Source organism: Haliaeetus leucocephalus, unplaced genomic scaffold, assembly GCF_000737465.1.
Source record: "Haliaeetus leucocephalus isolate CR32 unplaced genomic scaffold, Haliaeetus_leucocephalus-4.0 Scaffold417, whole genome shotgun sequence".
NCBI lineage: Eukaryota > Metazoa > Chordata > Aves > Accipitriformes > Accipitridae > Haliaeetus > Haliaeetus leucocephalus.
The window spans coordinates 8,710,776-8,732,175 of NW_010972853.1; the positions used below are offsets into that span (position 1 = coordinate 8,710,776).

Sequence of the window (21,400 nt, forward strand, 5' to 3'; positions counted from 1 at the left end):
TACTGCATGTTTTATAACACATACAGACCTCACAAACAGAATGAGAAAGGGCATTTCATAGAATTTGGTTAGTTCAAGGGGTTGTAACATAGGTAGCTCTTGCTTGTGTGAGGGAAAAAAATGGATGGGAGAAGGGAAGCAAGACATAAATTGGCCAGTTCACTGAGAGACTCACCTGAAATTTTGCATGCATTGACCCAGCTGTGGAATGTCTGTTTTCATCGCTGTGAGAGCAATGCATCCTAGTTTCTGTTTCATACATGGTTCATGCATAACAAAGCTTTACACACTGGGTGATACTCAGAGTCTCTGTTAGCAGTAGTCACTACAGGTCTTTCTGTAGGAGGCTGAGTCCAGAATGGGTTCTCAGCTTTTCATAGTATCATAGCATCAACTCTCATTTCAGCCTCTCACAACCTGAGGTATGTCACAACCCTCTGACAGATTTCAGTATGATCTGATACCAGTTGGCTGGAACAAAATAACCTGCAGAGCAACATTGTAAAACTTAAGTTATGACCACTGGCCTGTCTGCGTATTGGCAAGTATGTTGGCAAACCTCAAGCATTTACAGACCCAGGGTTTCTGCTCTTTTCCCAGTATGCTCTTTAAGACAATGTTTTGTTACTGCATGCTTATATGTGTAGTCTTGTAGCTACATACTGGACATAATGTTTGCTTAGAGTTTGTATAATGATTCATATTTATAGAAAGAGTATATGTAAATCCTGCTGAAATTTTTAAAAAATCTTTTATTAGTGTCTGTGCTATAGAATCAAAAGGTAGTAGAAGAAATAGTATATGGTTAGTAGAAGTCTGAGCTAAAATTTTACAGATCCCATATTGGGTCAGGTCTAGAAACTAACAGACTTTCAGGAAATCTGATGTCAGGCATCAATCTGTAATTCAGTGCGGGCTATCTTTGTTAATATGAAGCTAATAAGAATATGTGTAATCTGTACTTCTATTCAGCCTCAATACAAACTAGTCCTTTTCCATGTTCAGAATTAATTGTTCATGTACTATTTTGATTTCAGCTTTTATGTTTGTGTGAACTTAGATATGAAAACAGAAATTATTATGCTTGCTAGTATTTCCTACCAGTTCAATTACTTTTTACCTGAATCCACATTTTCTATGCTTTTTTAGATAGCAGTATAAAGCAAATTGTTTTCCAAGCCTGATGTATCATATCAGCATTCCTATTAGCAAAGTTCTTGGGTTTTACACAAGAGAAAGATTAGATTTCCAAGCTGGAGTTTTCTTTCATAAGCTAAGTATTCAGGTGTTCACAGTAGCATGTTGGCATTTCCTATACATTCCCTGGGTTTAAGATAAGTTTACGTAACAAAAGGATTTCCGGGCATGCTATATTGTAAAACTGGCCAGCTTCCTGTTGTGTGTTTCACTGAGAAATACCAGCAGAAAACATTTTGAAGGAATGATGCATGAAGTCTTCCAACGCTTTTAGTGGTAAACGATTTGTTTGCATTAGCTGTGGGGATACTTGTCTTGTGGACAATGATATCTGCAGAGGTCTTCACAAAAACACTTAGACTTGACCAATTAACAGCTTCAGGCTTCAGCCTCCCATTTCTTACTATGTTGTACTAATCTACCACTCAGGGCTATTAGCTGTCTCCCAGTTCAGTGGATATTGTATCCTAGAGTGGTGATAAAATGAGAGTTACTGATTTTGCTTTCCTCTGGTAGTTAATCAGTAGCCCTAAGGCTGCCTGCTGGTTTTTGAGTGGAAAATAAAATTGTTCTGTTCTAGGTTTACGAAGGTAAGTTTTGTTCAGAAGGTTTAGTACTCCCCCACTCTATGCTGTTACAGAGCATAGCCTAGAAAAAACTAGTGAACATTTTACAGGCAACTGACCTGGGTTTTATAGCTGTTTATCACAGCTATGATTTACATCATTAGTATGTCAAGAGTAAAGTACTTTTGCCAAACAAAGTGGTTTTCCTAAGATTTAGTAAAGTGTACACAATACAATCACAGATTTTTTAAAATTTATTATCTTTTAGTAAGACAAAATATCACTTACACTAATGTGTAAGTGAGACCACTTACACTCTTGTGAGCACAAACCTTCTAGTTTTGTAGACATGGTAAATAGGCCCAGCGAGGGAAATAATATAATATTGAATGCCAGTGTATTCCAGTTGAAACTGAAACTTAGTGATCAGCAGACTACTGAAACAAGCTATAAACTGTCAAGCTGGAAACAAGTTTTCAAGTCAGTTACACTGTATATTTAGAATGTTTAAAGTGGTTTTTTTTACCCAAATGAACTCCAAGTGGATGTCTACTTTGAAAGCTGGCTTTTGGTTTAGATTGATAGTATAACATTTCTTCAGTTCTTGGATCTTCTGGTTTACTGGTATTTAGTAAAGGTTAATAAAACTTATTTCGCAGAAAAAATTGTACCAGGTCATAAATGATCCTTATGACAGCGCTTACTCTTAACTTCTGCCAAGCTAAATACATGCTCACATATAAACAAAAGTTGCAGATTATATTAGATGATCCCCTGCTGACATGATCCACATTCCATGGGGGGTGGTGGTGTGTGAAACAAAAACCCAGAAAAAATTCTTTTTTCTTACCTACAAGTACAAGAAAGTGCCTTTTTATAAAATGTTGTACTATATCTAAAGGTAGCAAGCTTTTTTAACAAAGTATTGGATTACAAATTTGAAATGTTTTGAAAAGCTATACTTCTGAAATCTTCATTTGACACTATGGTCTTTACTAATAGTGATTGTCTTTTAGAAAAAAGTAGATGGCATTCCAAATCTGCTGTAGTAGGTTATAGTCCAAGTAACACAGGGTTGGCCACATCATTGTTTTGATCTGGCAGAGATGAATTTTGATTGCCATTGATAGATAATGCTTCCCAAGAATTTGTAGCAGTGGTTTTTTTCTAACAAGTGGTGTGACAGAAGATGATTCAGGAAGTGAAATCCTTCCTGAAGGCGAGTTGGAAGTTCAGGTTTTTGTTCCTGACCAAAAGTTCACATAAGTGCTTTTGCAGCTCTCAAGTGTTTCAGTACAGTCAACCATAGGGCTGCATAAACAAATTGTAGAGCTAAAAAATAATGTATTGTGGCTTTTACTTTTGTGATTTTTCTTTAGTCTTCTCTTTCATGGATCTACTCCTTGCTAATCCCTGCATAAAATAAGACGTAATGCCACTACATAACTTTTTTAATATGTTATTTGAAGATTAATATTCGCTACAAGCAAAAGGGGGAAGTGTAAGTAAACTTTCAGAAACAGTGAGCCAGTCTAACCCAACTTTTATTAAAAGTGCTAAATGTCTATCATTTTATACACTGAAGGCAGCCATGGTAATAGATAACAATTATTGTCATAACTGAAGGTCTGAATGTACATATATATTATTACTAAAGAGCAATTAACATAGCAGCGTATTTACAATTGTAGTTTTCTAATTTTTTTTTTTTTTTCACTGCAGCGGGAACTCCAGAAGACAAAATGCGATTATTTCTTATCTATTACATAAGCTCAGCTCAGGCACCTTCAGAGGTACGTATGTTCTTTACAGCTTTCAACACCAAATTCTACCACACAGGATTTTTCTGTATCTTTTCAGCACTGAATAGGTATTTCTCCTTCTTTTTGAAGCGACATATGAAATGCCCAGGAAATATTAAAACTTCAAATAAATTTTGTAGTATTATCAGGGAATCTGCTCACAAAGCTTTAGCCACCATTTCAAAGGATATGAATGAGTAGTAAGAAGGAAGATTATCTTTTGAAATATTTAGTTCAGAGTTACTGCAAGACACATATTGGCATGCTTTCTATTATTCTGCTCTACTGCTCAATAGAAGCAGATAAAACAAAATATTAATATGACTCTCTTCACTCTATCCTTGTATATTCAAGCATAATTGGGTCAGTTGACTAGCAGATGAATAAAGGAGAAATGCTTCGTGTGCCAATATCTGAATAATTTGGGAAACTATTAATATTTCTTTTGAACTTATGATGATTAATTTCAAGGAAGATTTTTATTATACTGTAGAAACATTATGTGGTAGAAAAAATGCGTTGGGTTAGGCAAAAAGAAAGTATTCTCATAAATGTGTATTAACTCCTCTTCATTTTTATTATTTGCTGTTGTGACATTTTACAGAAACCACTATTCTGATAAGTTTTTTAAAGATGCTGATATAAAAGACTGTTCCCATATCTGAAAGTGCACAGGATTTAATTCCACAAATACTGTTCAGTTTAATGAGAGCTGCTTATAGCAAATTGCATTCCAAGTTCTGTTTTCATAGTTGGTAGGAAATGGGATTAAGACTCATAATTACTTCTTAACTTTGGTTAATGCTATAACTTTACACTGCTTATTTAATATTTAGATAAGGATATCTTGTCTTTCCGCATAAAGAGAGTTAGGAGTAGTTTCAACCTTTTGCAATTCTCCACTTCATAATTTCAGATTGATTTGGAGCAGTATAAAAAAGCATTGACGGATGCAGGTTGTAATCTTGCTCCTTTGAGCTACATAAAACAATGGAAGTAAGTAATTTCTTTTTTCTCCTACATGAGGCTATAACTGGGTAATTTTACAGAACTCAGCATTGTTACCAAAGAATTATGTGTTACTTCTCATACATCGTAAATTATCCTTAAACATTTACTCTGGCATAATTTTTTGCTGTCACTGTTATGGTAATACATGCAAATCTTATTTTAAAACTAAACTCCAGTAATGCCAGAACACTATTGAACATGACACATAATAGTGTACTTAATCAAACAAGACAGAAACAACTTACTGAATTAAATGAAAAGTTGTGCTAGCTCAGACTCCAAATTTTTTTGGTTCATACCAGAGGGCCATGCTGCCTTTCAGTTATTCTAGTTTTATGTGGTATCAAAATAAATTCTTTGTCTTTTAAGTATAAAATCTAATTCCTTACAGTTCCTTAACTATTGTCTTTCTAGACAAGTGGGGTGCATGTAATAAATAGTTACTTCCTGAAAGAGTTTGAGAAGCAGAAGTTTTTTCACTTTCAGATGACCAGAATGAACATTCTACAGCAGTATGTGCCATGAGATAAGCATTTGATTTCTATCCCTGCTTTCACAGGGCTTTCACTAAGATGGCTTCAGCTCCAACCAGCTATGGAAACACTACACCTAAACCTTTGGGGTATGCTTCTGATTATTTTTCTGTAAGCCTTTGGGTTCTTTTAACCTACTTTAGTAGTACTGAAAGTGTGATTAGTGCTATACAAGGCCCAGAATAAAACATTTCTCTATTTGTAAAAAGTTTTAAGTTACAGACAATTCAAGCACTCATCTCCCCTTAACAGTGCATAGGACTTACACACAAGAAAATAAAAGCATCTGTGACCAAATCCACAAACTAACTTAATATAGTGATATCTGCACCTGCACATTAAATATACTCTCACAGGAGAATTCGGCACCAGGAAATGGATCTATGACAGCCATCATTTTGAACCTTATTTAATCAATGGCAGAAGATAACAACAGTCCTGTGTATTCAAAACTGGTTCTCTCCTTTTTCATTAGGATGTCCTGGACTGGGTATCTGTCTGCTTGTTGAAAGGTGTAATTATTTATTTCAAGACATGAAAAGAAAAGATAATGACTGGGCTAAGGGTACACATATCCCATACGGGATACAGGGTATGGGACTTGGGTCCTCCCGTGCTTGAGAGGATTTGAATCCTCATTACCAACTTTACTTTCAGGAATGCACTGTCACTGTCATAAGGAAACTGTGGTGCAGTATGGTTAGAGAGAATTCCAGTGCTGTCTCACTTAGAAAAATTACTGTTTGGTTGGTTGGAAACACTGAGCATCTCTGTTAACTCTGGTGATTAGGACACCCACTTGAAAGGAGTACTCAAATCCTTGCATTACTGAAGTTGTAAAACAAACTGTTCAATGGATTATAGACTAGAATTCAAGACTCCTATTGTGATAGGTGAGGATCTAACTGCTAGATTATAGGTGTATTCCCATATACTTGGTTGCCATGTGGTTCGAAGAATATATTTCATGACAAATTGAATGACTTCATACTTAAGTCCCATTAACTTTAATGGGAATTGGATGTCAGCATAAAACTTAAGAATCTTACACATCGTCTTTATTTTGTTTTTCAGTCTGTTTTCACGTGTTATGAATACAGGATCACAGTTTGTAATGGAAGGAGTGAAGAACTTGGTACTGAAGCAACAAGTAAGTTTAAAAACCAATTAAAAAAAAGTATCACATGAGCATTGTGAACACTTAGAAACACAACTTTCAGTACCTCTGTCATATTAATAAAATTAGTTGTACAGTAAAAAACAAACATCAACCTCTGCTGGTGGATAGATCTATCACTTTGTAGCTTCTGGTTTTTAGAGAAGTAACGACTAATGTTCAGATTTTCTTTTAATACCTCCATTTGTAAGGAATTAGATTCCAATGTACACCCCCCAAAAGCAAACAAACAAAAAAAAGACACACAGATTGTATAACTCGTTGTAGCCGACATTATTTTCTCCAAAATGCACTTTCATCAGGTGGCAATAAATAAATATTTACTGTTAAAAATCTTAATTCTGTAATATTTTGACATCAAGATTTCTAAGAAAAAGATCGTTCGTTGTATTATAATTCTTAGTGGAAGAATCAGAATTTGACTTAGAAATGCAGCATATCAGAACTAAATAAAATGAAATCTTCCCTCTAACTAAAGATGCATCTTTTTGACATAGTTAATCTTATCATAGCTGTTGTTTGTTTAGTCATCCTATTATACACATAATTAATGCATGAAAAATGTCAGCTATCATATAAAGGTTTTAAAAGATTGTGCCCGTGGCTTTTGTAGGGAAGTCAATGAAATTTATTCTGTGGGAATTTCACTATGACTAGGTATGATAAGTCGCATTGCACAGTTACAAATCAGTGGCATGTCATGAAATATAGTTGAGAAAACTGTTATAAATATGCAGCTTGCCTGTATATTGTGTTTTATAAAGATATTCAGATAAACTGTTACTTGTAACAATAAATAATAATTCTATTCTAAATAAGACTTCCTGTTCTTCTTGAATTAAACATTTTGTCATTTCTTCTAACGTGTGGCTTTAAAAAGTTAGTAGCATTCTTGACAAAATGGCTAACTTTTTGGGGGGTTCTGAGTGAGTAAGAAGCCACAATGCCAATGTTTTCAGGATATTTTTTTCTGGCTTTTAATTCCTTCTCCAGGTGTTTTGGGGTAGCCAAACAAAACACTATTCTTCCTCATATTTTTTAGCCTGATGTAGGTCTGTGGTATTTCTATTAAAGTGTCCTGGTTTCAGCTGGGATAGAGTTAGCTGTCTTCCTAGTAGCTGGTACAGTGCTATGTTTTGAGTTCAGTATGTGAAGAATGTTGATAACACTGATGTTTTCAGTTGTTGCTCAGTAGTGTTTAGACTATAGTCAAGGATTTTTCAGCTTCTCATGCCCAGCCAGGGCAGCTGACCCAAACTGGCCGACAGGGTATTCCATACCATGTGACGTCCCATCTAGTTTAGGAACTGGGAAGGGGGGGGAGCAGGGAATTGCCGCTCGGGGACTGGCTGGGTGTTGGTCGGCGGGTGGTGAGCAATCACCCTGCGCATCATTTGTACATTTCCACCCTTTTATTACTACTGTTGTCATTTTATTAGTGTTATCATTATCATTATTAGTTTCTTCTTTTCTGTTCTATTAAACCGTTCTTATCTCAACCCACGAGTTTTACTTCTTTTCCCGATTTTCCCCCCCATCCCACTGGATGGGGGGGAGTGAGTGAGCGGCTGCGTGGTGCTTAGTTGCTGGCTGGGGTTAAAACACGACAAAAGTTAACTTTTTATTCCTCATTCAGTCATCTGGGGATTTACATTGGGTTTTTACTAAGCATTTTTCAGTGTTATTTGTAGATCATCTTTTGGAATATCCTTTTTTGATATATTCTGTCAACAAGACACTTTTCCAATTCTGTTGCTATGTAAACTCTCCCTCAGTTTATTATAACTAAAGTGGTTTGACTGTTTAGTACTTCAGATCCTTTGTCCAAGCTAACATTTCCCATCTTAAATAAGGAAAAGTCATCTTGAATCTCAAAGTTTGTTCCTTTCCAGTTCATCCAAACATTTGTTGCCAGCATTGCTTTTTTTACCCATTTCTTTGACAACATTAGTTCTTTTTTAGAATCACACCCTTAACTCTCATCTTCAGCTTTAAAATTCTTTCCTTAAACTGCAAAGTATTTTTTGAATAAGAATGCATACATCATCACATGTCTGCATATGGTGGTAATACCTAAATACAACTCCGTTCTTGTCTTCACACTTCTTTTTATGCTATCTGTTCATCCCCTAGCTAGATGCTCCTCAGATGTTTGCATTTTCTGTACAGAAAGGTAATTTAGGTGATGATAAAACTGCTCAACCTTTACAAAATATAAAATATAAGAAAAAAACTGTTTAAAGTAGTATTTCAAATGCTCTGTAAACTATTCTGTAAATAATAGCATGCCTGTGAATAATTGATAGTAAGCATTTCAGCATTCCATTAATTTCACATTATGTTTTACAGAATCTACCAGTCACACGTATATTGGACAACCTTATGGAGATGAAGTCAAACCCCGTAAGTATAAATGCCTTCAGATGGAAAGAGGTGGAACAAATGAAATCTTGAGGCTGTGAGATGTAATATGCCATGGCTATTTTTTTTCATGGTAACGCAGTTAAATCTAATCATGCTGTATCTCAAGAATAGATCCATTTTCATAACTATTTCATAAGATTTTTTGCATAAAAATAGTTTCTAAATAATGACTATGTATTGTGTCTCATTGGAACTAATGTTTTTGAGGTTTTTTTCCAATTCTGAGCTTCTGTTACTCTTGTGCTACACTGAGTTTCTGCTGCTCCGAAATTTCTAAAAGTTGAACCGTGGGCCGAAATTTTCTTTGCATCAAGGGGATTTTTTTTTTTTTAAGAGCGCGAGTTCAGAAGCAAAGTAGTTAGAGAGGTATGTTAAAGAAAATTTTGTTTCCCACATCTTTAAAGCTTTACTATTCAGAGGAAAATATTTTAGTACTCATGCAGTCTTTCAGTTTGCAATCAGAGTTGGTTTTCTGTCAGAAAAGTCCTCTTTTCCCCTTGTTTCTGTGAAAATTTGCTCACTTACATAAGTTACAAACTTTTGAAACGCTTAAATGTTAGCTAGATAGTCAAGACATTTGCTAGAATTTACAGCTAAAAATAGCCCTGTCTTTTTATACGTAGTGTATAGTCAAAGCAGTCTTTTCTTACTATGTACTTCGTTCCTTCAGAACTCTTACATAAAACCATCCTGTGCACAAACTTGTTCTGAAAAAATCACCTGTTAAAAGTAATTTAGAAAGCTTTAATATGTTTGCCACATTGTATCAGTCGTCCTGTTTTAATGTCATCAGTGTCAGAGAGATGCAATTGTTATATTTCACACTGGTTAGTAGGTTTAAAACATTCTTCTTAGTCCACTTTCAACTTCAGTTATTAACTATATGTAAATGGAGATAAATAATGGTAAAATATGAAAATGATCAACATGCAAGTAATCCTGCCTTTTCTTAAACTGTATTGCATAGATAATATATTGTCATGATTGTTAGCAGAAAATTCGCTATCTCTTAAGCAAAGAAATTGACACTTGTTTTCAGTGGCAGTGGATTGTTGTCCCTCTTTGCAAGACCTAGAAAATAGGTACGGAGCTACTTTTATCTAGTCAACCAGTAGAGGTCACTCAGAACACTTAATACAGAAATCCAAAATTAAAGACTACAGATAACTTACAAGCAGGTGAAAAAAGAAAACAATTTTTCTTAAATAAACGCTAGCTTTTTCAGGGTACAAGTTTAGGAATTGATTTGGAAAAGTGTGCACATCACACAGGGGTTTTTTGCTGATGTGATATTGTTACAGTTCACTTAGTAGAAAACAGCTACGATCACTTTGATAATTTGGAGAAAACATTGATCTTCTCACTTGAAAAAGCAGAGATTGAGCCAGTCAGACAGCAGCTTCGTGTTTCACTGCCATGTCAGAGACTGGTATTCATGGCCCAAAACAGGGAGTCCTACTTTTCAAGTCATAAGAGACCAGGCAAGCCCTAAAGAATGATTCTGCTAACCTGCAGGAAATTTGACAGCAACTTTTTGAGTAAGTTTCAGCTAACAGAAGCAACCCAGAGAGTCATTCTGGAATATGTTTAGACTTGCTGTTCCATCAACAGAAATGAAATTGTATCTGGAAAAGGTCAATGTGTAGAAATACACCACTGTGGCCTCTCTTGATCTTCTGATGTTTGAGGTCCTTTTCTATTTCCCAGAATTTTTTGCACTGCAGGCAAAATACAAAGGGAGGGGGGGGAAAAAGCTTAAGTTTTTTTTTGGTTTTTTTTTTTTACAAAATAGAAAAAAAATTCCTTTATAATTAATTGGATCTTACTAACTACAGTGATCACTGTATGAAATGTACATACAGATAAAAGTTGTAATGCAAAATTAGAACAGATTATTGAGAAGTCAAACAATTATTACAAAGAACGTAAATAAATTATTTTCTAAGTATAAAATGCAACAATAAAGTAAATATATGAAATATACAACTTGTATCACCAACATTCGAAAATATTACTGTCAGTTGTGATTTTAAACCTATTTAGAATGATATGCTGTGCAAAGCTCTGTAGGGTTATCTGTAAATCACTTTGTGTATTACTTGTCCCTGCTGCTTCTTTTGTTTCACAGCTACCAGGAAGCACAAATGAGTCTACCCCTGTGTTTTCCAAGTTTTTCAAAAGCAGGAACAGATAGAACAGTTCTTACGGGCAATAATACCATCCTGTAATTTTTTTAATTTGTCTAGATTGTTTAACTATAGTTACACTTTTTCTTGAAATACTTATTCAGAAACATTCATTGATGACCTTAAAGGAATCCGTTACTTGGGTTTTTTAAGTAGTATTAACATTTATTGGTTGAAGCAGGTTTTTAAGCAATTGCTTTTGGATTATGTTTTCATAAAGGAGTGTTCTTTTCATAAATCTAACATAGTTGCTTTGTTTTGGTATCGCTAAATGAAGATTGATTAAAACTTTAAATCCTCCTAACAAAAAAAATAAATCATATTGTCAAGTATACATAAATTTTAACCCATAGTTGTGAAATTGCCCACCACTTACTACAGAATTACCGAGATTCTTTTAAGTATCTTCCACAAAATGCTTTGATTCTTCTTATCTTTGATAAGTAAACCTTTAATATTTTTATGACAAAGTCCCAAAGGGGTTTAGCCTCTGTCAATATAGTATGTGCATTTTTATTCACTTAAGAGGTAGGTAAGTCTTATTTGTGAACGGAACTGTATTTTGGTTAATATCATCCCTTTCAGTGAATATAGTATCTTTCAGGCTTAGGATATACCTACCGTATGATTACCTTTCATGCATTACAACAAAAAAATTCTAAAAATGGAGGACTTCCTTAATCCAAACTAGTCATGTTAGATTCTGCAGAAAACCAATACAGACTGAAAGTCAAGCATATTCCCATGGGTCTTTTTCCATTTTTATTTGAAATCTTGAAAATTAAGATTATAATTTCAAAAGTATGAATTTTAGTCTGGAATTGCTTAGGAAGTCACAGATTCAGTTGTGTCTAAGGAAACTGCTATACAGTTGTTTTTATTGGCAGACAAGCTATTTCTTAAAGTAAACAAAGTCTAGTAGGGTTTCTTTCCCTGCACCCTCAGAACTGATTTCAGCAGGAATGGTGTATTTAAAACAACAACAACAAAAAAACTAGCTTATCACATTTCTATTACTTTACCGCTTTTTGTGTGTCTACTTACACAAGCCCACAGTGAAAAAACACAGCAGTAACACATTCAGGAGGAAATGTTTGTAATACTTTTTTTTTAACTCTGATTTTAGTTCTGGCATTGATCTGTAATTCATTCTAACAAACGAGGAAGCTGCAGCTCTTTATCCAAGTTACAGGTTTCTCAAATACCTCTCAGTTTTAGTAGCAATATCTGTCCTTTCCCAGCTCTCTCATTACTTCAAAGTCACTACTATACCATCTTTATGTACAAGGCTGCCAAAATCATAAAGCTGGCAGCCTTTACAAATGCAGTTGAAATTCCTGGTGAAGCATATAAAAGCATTTTACAGGGCTTCAGTGTGAAATTAGATCTAAATTAATTTTTTTTAAAAAAGACGATGAGAGACATATTTTATATAATTACATGCAAGTCCTTAATATCAAATAGATTTATTTTCTGTGTGTGTAACCACCACATGTATGCTAAATATTTTGTAGTAATAGAGGTAGTTATGCTTTGTGAGCTCCAATAAACTCCCCAGAAAATGGCTACTGCTCAAGAAGAATTATTTCTGCTCTACAGAATCATCAAAACACAGAGATTTTGCATGTAAGCACCCAGATGAAATCAACTGTAGTCCTGCACGTAGTTTATCCACAAACTAAACTTCACAGTACCTGGATGAAAATGTAGTATAGAAACAGAAGAAAGCCAAGTAGTTGTCAGAAGGAGTTACTAAGAAGTTTTGTTTTTCATCCGTAATAATTGGCAAAAATCCTGCTTGTTGCCAATAAAAATATTGGAAGTGCCTCAGTGTTTTGTGTGAAGAACATTTTTTTTTTTTTATAGTTTAGACAGTCAGACTTGTCAAATTCTTGTGGAACTCATTTCTTCAAGAGCTTAATTTTGGTTTAATAGTAGTCATAAATCATGAAATGAAAAGGGTAAGTTACATAACAGTAGCAGATTTTGATCTATCTTGTATTTAGCATTCATTGCCATAGAAGTGTTTTGTTTTATAATATTAAATCAATACCAGATCTCTAACCTGGAAAATTTTAGCATTTATAACTAACCCTGTGATGTTCCTCTAAAGCTGGTAGCACCTTAATTTTTCTTTCTGCCTACTGCCTTTCTATTGGGATTTATTATGCAACCAATGTATTTTTTGGAAAGTGTGCAATAGTCAATTTTAGATGAACCAGAAACAAAAAGCTCAATAGCACCCTTCATAGCTCTCACACTGTTGTTTATTCTGTACTGGTTCAGTTATGTACAAATACCGTAAGTATTAGTAGACACCACAATTAATTTTGAAAGATGTGACTGCTAAGTGCAAAACGACATTGGTTTGAATGATGTTTAATGTAATAGATACAAGTAGAAATTCATAAGCCAAAATTCCAATCTTTTGAGATAAAAAGTACGTTTTTAATAGGAGACAGATGACTACCGGTATTTTGACCCCAAGATGCTACGAGGCAGTGACAGGTGAGTTTACTATGAGTTTTGCTTCTTTCCTCATAGCCTTTTCACAGGGTAACTTAAGAAATCCGGTTTTATTTTACATGCTGACTACAATTAACTACTTGTAGTCATTAATTCTAAGTTACAACAGTTGCTGTTGAAAGAATTCACAACAGGAAGTGGATCAACCAGATAAATTTTTATAACACTGCAAAAAAAAATATCTTTTGTTCCAGTGACTGAACATGCTGCTAACATGTACATTGGTTTAGTCACAGGAATGTGTACTAATATTTAGCAATAATAACTGTTAGAATTCTTTATAGGTGTACTGCTTGGTTTCTTTGAAAATTTGTAGGTTTTCACTGTTAAATTAAAAAGTCATTGGATAGTGCACCAAAATTTCTTTATCACTTTTTAAACAGTTAAAATTTTCATTTGAATACAACTCTTATTTAGTAATTTGTTAATAAACTTGGAAAAAAAAATCACAAAAAATTGACTGCATTTGCTCTTGTGTAGGCAGGTGCACATTTTATATTCATGTGCATATCAAGGGAGAGGTGGATATAGTTTATTTTGCCAATAAAAGAGAAGAAGTGGAATTACACTAGAAGTTTATAAATGTGTATCTTTTGCTTTATATCTTTGACCAATAACTGTGGCTGATAATCTCACCTCTAATACCCTAGAAACAGAGAAGATACTTAATTTTAACATACCTTCTAAAAGTACTTTTCACCATACCTGTGGGAAAACAAGCAGCTTGTTTAATTGCAGGGGTTTATTACAGGATGACTATGGATAAAATAGGTCCAGAATTGGTTTTAGTTATTTACATAAAAATCTGTCTCTGCTTCCTCTAGTCTTGAAACATGGAAAGTATATTTCTGACAGCATCAGTAGTAATAGGAAACAAATTTCAGATAATGTGTATGTTTCATTAGAAAGTATTATTACAGACTATACAATTTCAAAGATAAGCAGATTTTCAAAGCATCAAAAAAGAAAATTGCCAGTATTTTATGTTTCATTTTAATTGCAACTTTCATTGTTTTGTTATGCTTTTATAGCATTTTTGGAGGATTTTGTGCAGAAGTGCAAAGATTTGTTTTATTAAAGCTGAAGGGTTTTTCTCATGTAAATGTGCATTTTTTACCCACTCCATGTAGTTCTTACATTGCTTTAAACAATGTAAAGATATGCATTTACACCTGTTCATTAATGTGCCATTCTGTATAGCTATAATAATCATCATAGGGAAAAACTTAATTTCTAGTTTGGGGTTTGTTTGGGTTTTGTACATAAACTGAAGTTATATTCCTTAAATCATATTTCAGCATGACAACAAAACTCTAGTATAGCTATATAAGGGTTTCTTCTAATTCTCCCTTCAACTATTTATGTAGATGATAAAAAACCACAGCTTGGCTGGCTTGACAAAATATTACTAGTTTAAAGTAACAATATCAATTAGTATAATTAATGGAATGATATTAAAAAGTGACTAATTTTTTTCTAACATACTCCTGTTTTAAGAAATACTGGCATTTCTACCTATTATTTTTTAAATAGAGTAGGATCTACATTACTGTAATTCAGTCTTAACAAAACAGTATCTTTATATCCTGTGTAAAGCCTACGTCAAGTATAAACAGGCCTTGCCCTCTGAAAGGATAACATAAAATGTGTGTGGATTTGTCATATCATATTCAAACGATGAGAGAATTGGGCTAACAGTTCCACTTATGGGCAGTCTGTAGTACTCATGCCAGATCAAAACAACATGTTAGAGATAGTCATTCCCTCTCAAAACCTATATTTCTGGTACACTGGGCTCCATGTTGGGTCAATTGTTATTGGTCACTCAGAGAAAACTTCTCAAAATAAGGCAAAAGGTAAGTTGAAGGGCAAAATGCAATGCTTTTAATCTGTCTTAGAACAGAAGATGTATTTGACTACCTGGGGCTGCAGGCCCGTACAGGGCAGGAAGGTAGTGAGCAAAGGGCAGGAGAGCAGACTGACCCTTCAGAGCTTTCTCTTTGCTTTTTCCCTTCCTCCTGAAGATGCAAGGTGATGCAGGAAAAGAGGTTTCTCCCCCTCTCCCTGCTACTTCCCTGTGGCTAGGACCGTGTATTCAAATGGAGAGGAAGAGTCTGTACCAGCCAAACTGTAACTTACATCTTCCTCCTTAAATCATTTTAATCCTAATGTTGTTGCTGTGACACCTGACAGCAGAACACATTCCTGCTGCCTATAGTATTTTTGAGATTTTTGAAGCATCAATAAGTACACATGCAGGCACTGCAGACTGACTGGCTTACCTAGTTAAGATTCCAATAGGCAGGATTTGCAAGTGTCATGAACGGTGCTAATACTGATGAAATTTTTTGCTCGTTGTATTTGCTCCTAGCTAGCAGCACTATAGTTAGAGCTTTTAAGCTCGAAAAGAAGTGTTGACACAAAGCTTATGATGCAAACAGCAACCTTTAAACTGATGAAGTAAAACTCCTGTTTACTGATGTATTCCGTCCTGTAGAATGAATGATTTTCCATAACAAATCATTTAAATAAAATACTTACAGAATGAATGCAGAAAGGCAATTATTGTTCTATTTTATATGTCTAATATTATATAGTATTCCATAAACATGATGTGTGCATGATACTTATTTTGCGTATTTATATTAATGTCTAATAAAATTTAAATTGTAGTTTGTGTTTCTTTTTATAGCTCAGTTCCAAGAAACAAAAATCCATTCCAGGAGGTAAGTCACATAGAAATTATTTTTCAATGTTCATGTGTTAAAAAAAAAAATAAATCCTGAAGTACCAGTCATTTTTGATGATCACAATTAAGAAAACGAGAGGTCTTGTTTGCAAAAACCACTTAGACTAATTATACCTATTATTAATTATAATTAGCTGTTATTCTGAAGAAGTCTTTTCATCTTCAAAGGACTATGCAAACATTAACTAATACTGGAGGAAAAAAAAATCTAGAAAATTCTTCTGGAGGTAATTACAGGGATTTATTAATATCATAATTGGGTACTCAGCAATTTAAAACCCCCATTTTTATACCAGATCTTTAGAATGTTCTCTAGATTTAATCCTTTGCCTGGCTTTAAACAGCAGTGTTGACCACTGATTTAAGCGACAGTAATTTAAACAGTCTCTGCAATTAAAGGAAAAAAGCAAACCAACAAATGTAATTTTATACTAATGCCAGTAACTTTCAGTAATTTTCAACATAAGTATTTGCAAATAGTAAAAGTCTTGCTTACCTGATCTCTACTACCAAGTTTCATAAGCAAAATCTTTGCCTTGGCAATATACAAATGTCTCAGATTTCTCTTGAAATCTCTTAATTATCCTCCTGAACAAAAGAAATAGACGTGGTGTCATATACATATGGCTAGCAAAAATGTCTGTATAAAATTCATATAGTGTAGTCAAACAATTTTGGATAGTGAATGTTAACAAAAATGATGCAACTCTTAAGTCTCCTTTTTCTGTTCATTAAGTGTTCTCTTTTAAACATAGCCCAGAAAATACTGGTGGTCTGTAATGTTATAGATTATTACCAGTGGTAAGTGGGAGGGGGGGAAATAATGAAAAAGTATATTCCTTTATAACAGAAGTATTTTATTTGTGTCCCAAATCAATTCTTAAGCATCCATGGAAATATTTTAACTGTTCCTATGGACACTGGAGACATCTCCGCTCAAAGAAGTAACATGTTGAAACTGCATGTTTCAAATATTTCTTAGTAGAAGATAGTGACATGTTAAAAGCTCTCAGCTTGCTCTTCTGCATCCTACTAAAAACTCTTCTATTATCTTCTTTAGGGCAGGAAGCTAGTGGTTCTGTATCCAGTTCTTATTAGACTGCAGTGTGATTAGGATGATTTGGTATATATTTTACCACTGAAACGTTAAGAATTTGAATGCGTACTCTGATTATATGTGTGTTGCCTTTTAGGCAATAGTGTTTGTAGTTGGAGGAGGCAACTATATTGAATATCAAAATCTTATTGACTACATAAAGGTATGTGCACTTCTGTCGGTTGTAGTCCATAACTTACTGATAGAAACCAGTTTTAGCAGGGTTTGTGTAACATTTAGTATTTAGAAGATTAAGTCTATGAAACTAGCCTTAACATCCTTATTATATACAGACTCTGGGAAAAAAGTATGTACAAAATCAGTAGAAAATGTGGAGTATTAATTCAGACCAACAAAGAGTTACTGTTTCTGGTATTTTTGCTCATGTTGCACTTTTTAATTGAGTAAATAAACTGCATTCTGCTTTATTTTGTCTTCGTACACACTAACATGGTTGGAAACTGTCAGCAGATGTAGCTAACTGAATTAACCTGTCTTCTGTACTGACACATCAAATGCTGTCAGTTTGGCTGTTCATATTGTTTTGGAGTCCTGTTACTAGTTTTCATTTGCTGTTGTTAAATAAAGCAGCTGTAGCATATCATAGCCTTGAAAGTAAGGAACTGCTCAGAAATCTCTAGTTTTCATGAATACCACAGAAGAGATACTACGGTGCTTTTTCATATGCAACTTCACAACATGAAGTCAGTTCAAAACAAGGCCTACAGATAAGAGTATCTTATTTTACAACAATCTTACTTGAGCATAATGTCTGTTGTTTCAGTATTTGCATTATGTTGGCTTCTATGCTATCTGTCAGAGCAAAGATCAGATCAGCATCAATATCTGAGCATTTATTATTTATCCACATTTAGAAGTTTTTGCTAATGAGTTAACAGAAGCTTATTCTTGATATACTGCATCATTTGATTCTGTGTAGAAATCATAAGAGGTGTCATATGCACAAAGCAGAAAATACATAACCAACTATGTAATGCTGGTGTAACAGATTTAAGTTCTCTGGTTCCAGCTGGCCAGCCTAGCAGAACACATGTATACCAAAAATCAGTGGATGGAGAAAAGTAACTACATCATTACAATTCTTGGAAGGCAGGGGTGTGGGATTCAAGCACTTTCCAGGCATAAAAAAAATACAAAAGGAACCTTGATAAAATTTTGAAGTAGGTAATAAATTATTTAAGAGCACCAGCATACCATTCTTCCTTCCAGATCATGACCTTGTTCATGGTACGATCGTCCTGTCCTGTGGTGGACTGGATTGAGGCTTTTCACACAAAAGAACAAATATGGAGCATTAGTCGCTGAAAAACACCTCTTCCACAAAACAAGTACATGAGAGTTTTATGTCCAGGTAAATCTTGAAGAACGTAAAGTCAGAACGTGTGTGCAGAGTTGTTTCCCCCCACCCCCAACAGGCAGCCATTTTGGAACAGAGCTGGTCTGGATAGGGGAAGGGAGAGGAAGGGGAATGTAAGTTAAAGAAATTGTTCAGGCTCAGCTTAGCACTCTCCACTATTCTGGATAACTAATTATAGCATTCATTGGGGCATCTGCCTGGAGCAGAGTGCACTGTCAAACTTTTGGCTTGCTCCTTAGTTTACCCAAAGCCGCTTCAGATGCCATATCAGTTCAAAAGAATGCCCAGCAACATGTGTATTAGTGATGTGTATTTGTTACTTCCTACTAAAATAAAACTCTGAATCCCCTAGAGGCTAATACATATTTCTCTGATATGTAGCTGCATACTGACAGAGCCGAGGTTTGCTGTGTATGCTTATAGGTATATACACAGAGCCTTTGTAAAAGGACAAGTTAAACACTCAGCACTTCATACAAAGTGACAGGAAGCTGAAGTTTATGAGGAATAAGAGGGCAATCAGGAGGTCATTTGGTAGACAGATGGAGAGGACAGAAGGAGCTGAAAGCTACAGGAACGATAATGTTAGATCTTACAGAGAGTCAGAAGTTGGACATCGTTGTTCTTCTGGAACCCATGGGCAGAGGTTTCTTCATCATCAGTTGTCACAGCTGAAGGGTGCTGTATGTTTCTTCAGACTGCATACTTAGTCAGTGGGAGATGACCTCCCCAAGGGGAAAGACTCCCTCACCTTTATTCCATTTAGCTGCTCGCTCTTGAAAAAACAAGAAAGGTCAATGAAAGCCTTAATTCCACCTCCCACCCCCCAGAGACTTGTCTGCCTCTCCCAGGTGACTTACAGGCTTATCCAATAAAATTTGCTTTTCCATGTGGTACACTTCCAGCATCTGTTGTTTCAACAGATGTAGCTTATTAATTATTCTAATATTCAATCAGTCTTCCTCCAGAATAAAAAGAGAAAAATCAACAGCTCTGTTCTTGCAAGCAGATACCACAAAGCTTTTATTCACTGCTTTATTTTTCTAAGTACTATCTGTTTTGCCAGTTTGCCTTGGAAAGCACAGAGAAAGTATTTAAAATTTTCTAAAACAGGAAGCAATGTTCATTCAGCTTTGACATTCTGGGGTTTTTCTGTAGGACAATTAAGAGGAACCCTCAAATCCAATTATGAGCAGTTCTGTGCTAGAATAGACTATTTCACATTGTCAAAAAGCAAATATTTACAATGTCAGTAAGGCAGATTGTGCCTTAAAATAAATATATTGGTCAAGTTCAGTTCAACATGCTGAAAATGTGTAATCAAAATTGCAAGCCATAGGGAGCCTCCAAGAGGAGACTAGCATACTGTTTTGTGCAAAAGAATTTAGCATGTCCTTTAATTTTCTTCTGTAGATGGTTAGAAAGATACTGCTTGATAGTCTGTTCCAATCTACCTGGGATAGATGTTATCATTTATCACAAGAAATGTAAATCCAGCATAAGTTTCTCAGTCATTAAATAACACTGGACTTCGGAAGAGTACTGAGGTTTGGGGTTTTTTTTAGATGTTAAGCAGTTTCGACTTGACTCCAATGATTATTTGGAGATGCAGCTCTTTCTTTTAATGGACTAAGTAATTAACTTTAAATAAAAGCATACACATTTTAAAAATTACTTTTTTTAGAAGAATATATACAACAGACTGGAAGTGTTTATGTTAATGAATTTTAGAGCTGCCTGAAAGGCAACAGTCCCATTTCACAAATATTTGTATAGTTTAAAACTTTGGGGGGTACTAGGCAGAAACAAATGCTATTCAGTCACACTACCAAAGCAGATCTTTCAAAATACCAGTTTAGATCAAAACCAGACCTGTTCGGACATCAAGATTAAAAACACTGGCCTGAAAAGCGGGAAGATGCAAGCTCAAGATCCTGCTCAGTGACAAGAATCACTTATTGCCACAAACCACTCAAAATTAATAAAGATGAGGACTTAAACTAGGATTACCATCTCCCCAATTAGCATGTGACCACCAGCTAAGGACTGTTCGAATTTGCTTCTGTTACTTTCTGCTGAAACAGCACAATTGGTAATACATATGAAACAAAATCATTTTTTCAAGGCTTATGTTCCTATTTTGCTCTTTAATAAGCAAGTTTTACCTAACTAATACAGGAAAATGCAAAATAATTTAACACTAAAACAGATTTCTCAAGCCTATGCTTGAACCTTGAGGAACCATGGGATTATTAGCCCAACACTGGAAATAAACTCAATCTGAAACTATGTATTACTTAAACTAAGTTTCACTTCCAAACTGCTAATATAGCACTTTGGTAGCCTATCAAGCAAATGCAGTTAAATTGCAAACTAGGTTTCTCATACAGCCAATTGAAATCAACATAACTGTTTCAGAATCCCTTTACCAAAAAAAGTGCTGTTTTTTACATCATCCCATGGAAATGAATTACAGATTGAAGTTTTCTGGCTCTAACACAACAGAAATGGTAAATATGTCATTATTCTTAGCGCAGGGCCATTATTTTAGGATTTGCTCAAGTACGGTTGTTAACTTCCCAAGCCATTCATAGATCCATCAGAGAACTTAGCATTCTAGTGAGTTTAAATGTGTAAAATGCCCCATTATTTCCACATTCTTTCTGCCTCTGGTCTCGCATTTTCCACTTCAATTTAATTAGAGGTTTTTTTGCTCTGGTGGAACAACTATTCTTTTTCCAGCCAAAAGTGTAAG

The 21,400-nt window shown here is 34.7% G+C and overlaps 1 protein-coding gene across 6 annotated transcripts in view; it reads left to right on the forward strand.

The window, feature by feature from the left end:
- The window catches only part of SCFD1 (sec1 family domain containing 1), a 55,549-nt gene that overhangs the window by 31,334 nt on the left and 2,815 nt on the right, over nucleotides 1-21,400 (forward strand). For 3 of the 6 annotated variants that reach the window (XM_010574243.1, XM_010574240.1, XM_010574242.1), the window contains exons 16-23: nucleotides 3,486-3,556; nucleotides 4,482-4,561; nucleotides 5,136-5,198; nucleotides 6,184-6,259; nucleotides 8,636-8,689; nucleotides 13,352-13,404; nucleotides 16,115-16,148; nucleotides 17,365-17,430. In XM_010574243.1, the coding sequence (XP_010572545.1) occupies nucleotides 3,486-3,556; nucleotides 4,482-4,561; nucleotides 5,136-5,198; nucleotides 6,184-6,259; nucleotides 8,636-8,689; nucleotides 13,352-13,404; nucleotides 16,115-16,148; nucleotides 17,365-17,430 (497 nt within the window). Of the gene's footprint in view, nucleotides 1-3,485; nucleotides 3,557-4,481; nucleotides 4,562-5,135; nucleotides 5,199-5,766; nucleotides 5,997-6,183; nucleotides 6,260-8,635; nucleotides 8,690-13,351; nucleotides 13,405-16,114; nucleotides 16,149-17,364; nucleotides 17,431-21,349; nucleotides 21,396-21,400 lie in introns of those variants that run through there. The other 3 variants (XM_010574245.1, XM_010574241.1, XM_010574246.1) reach the window with 3 other exon arrangements.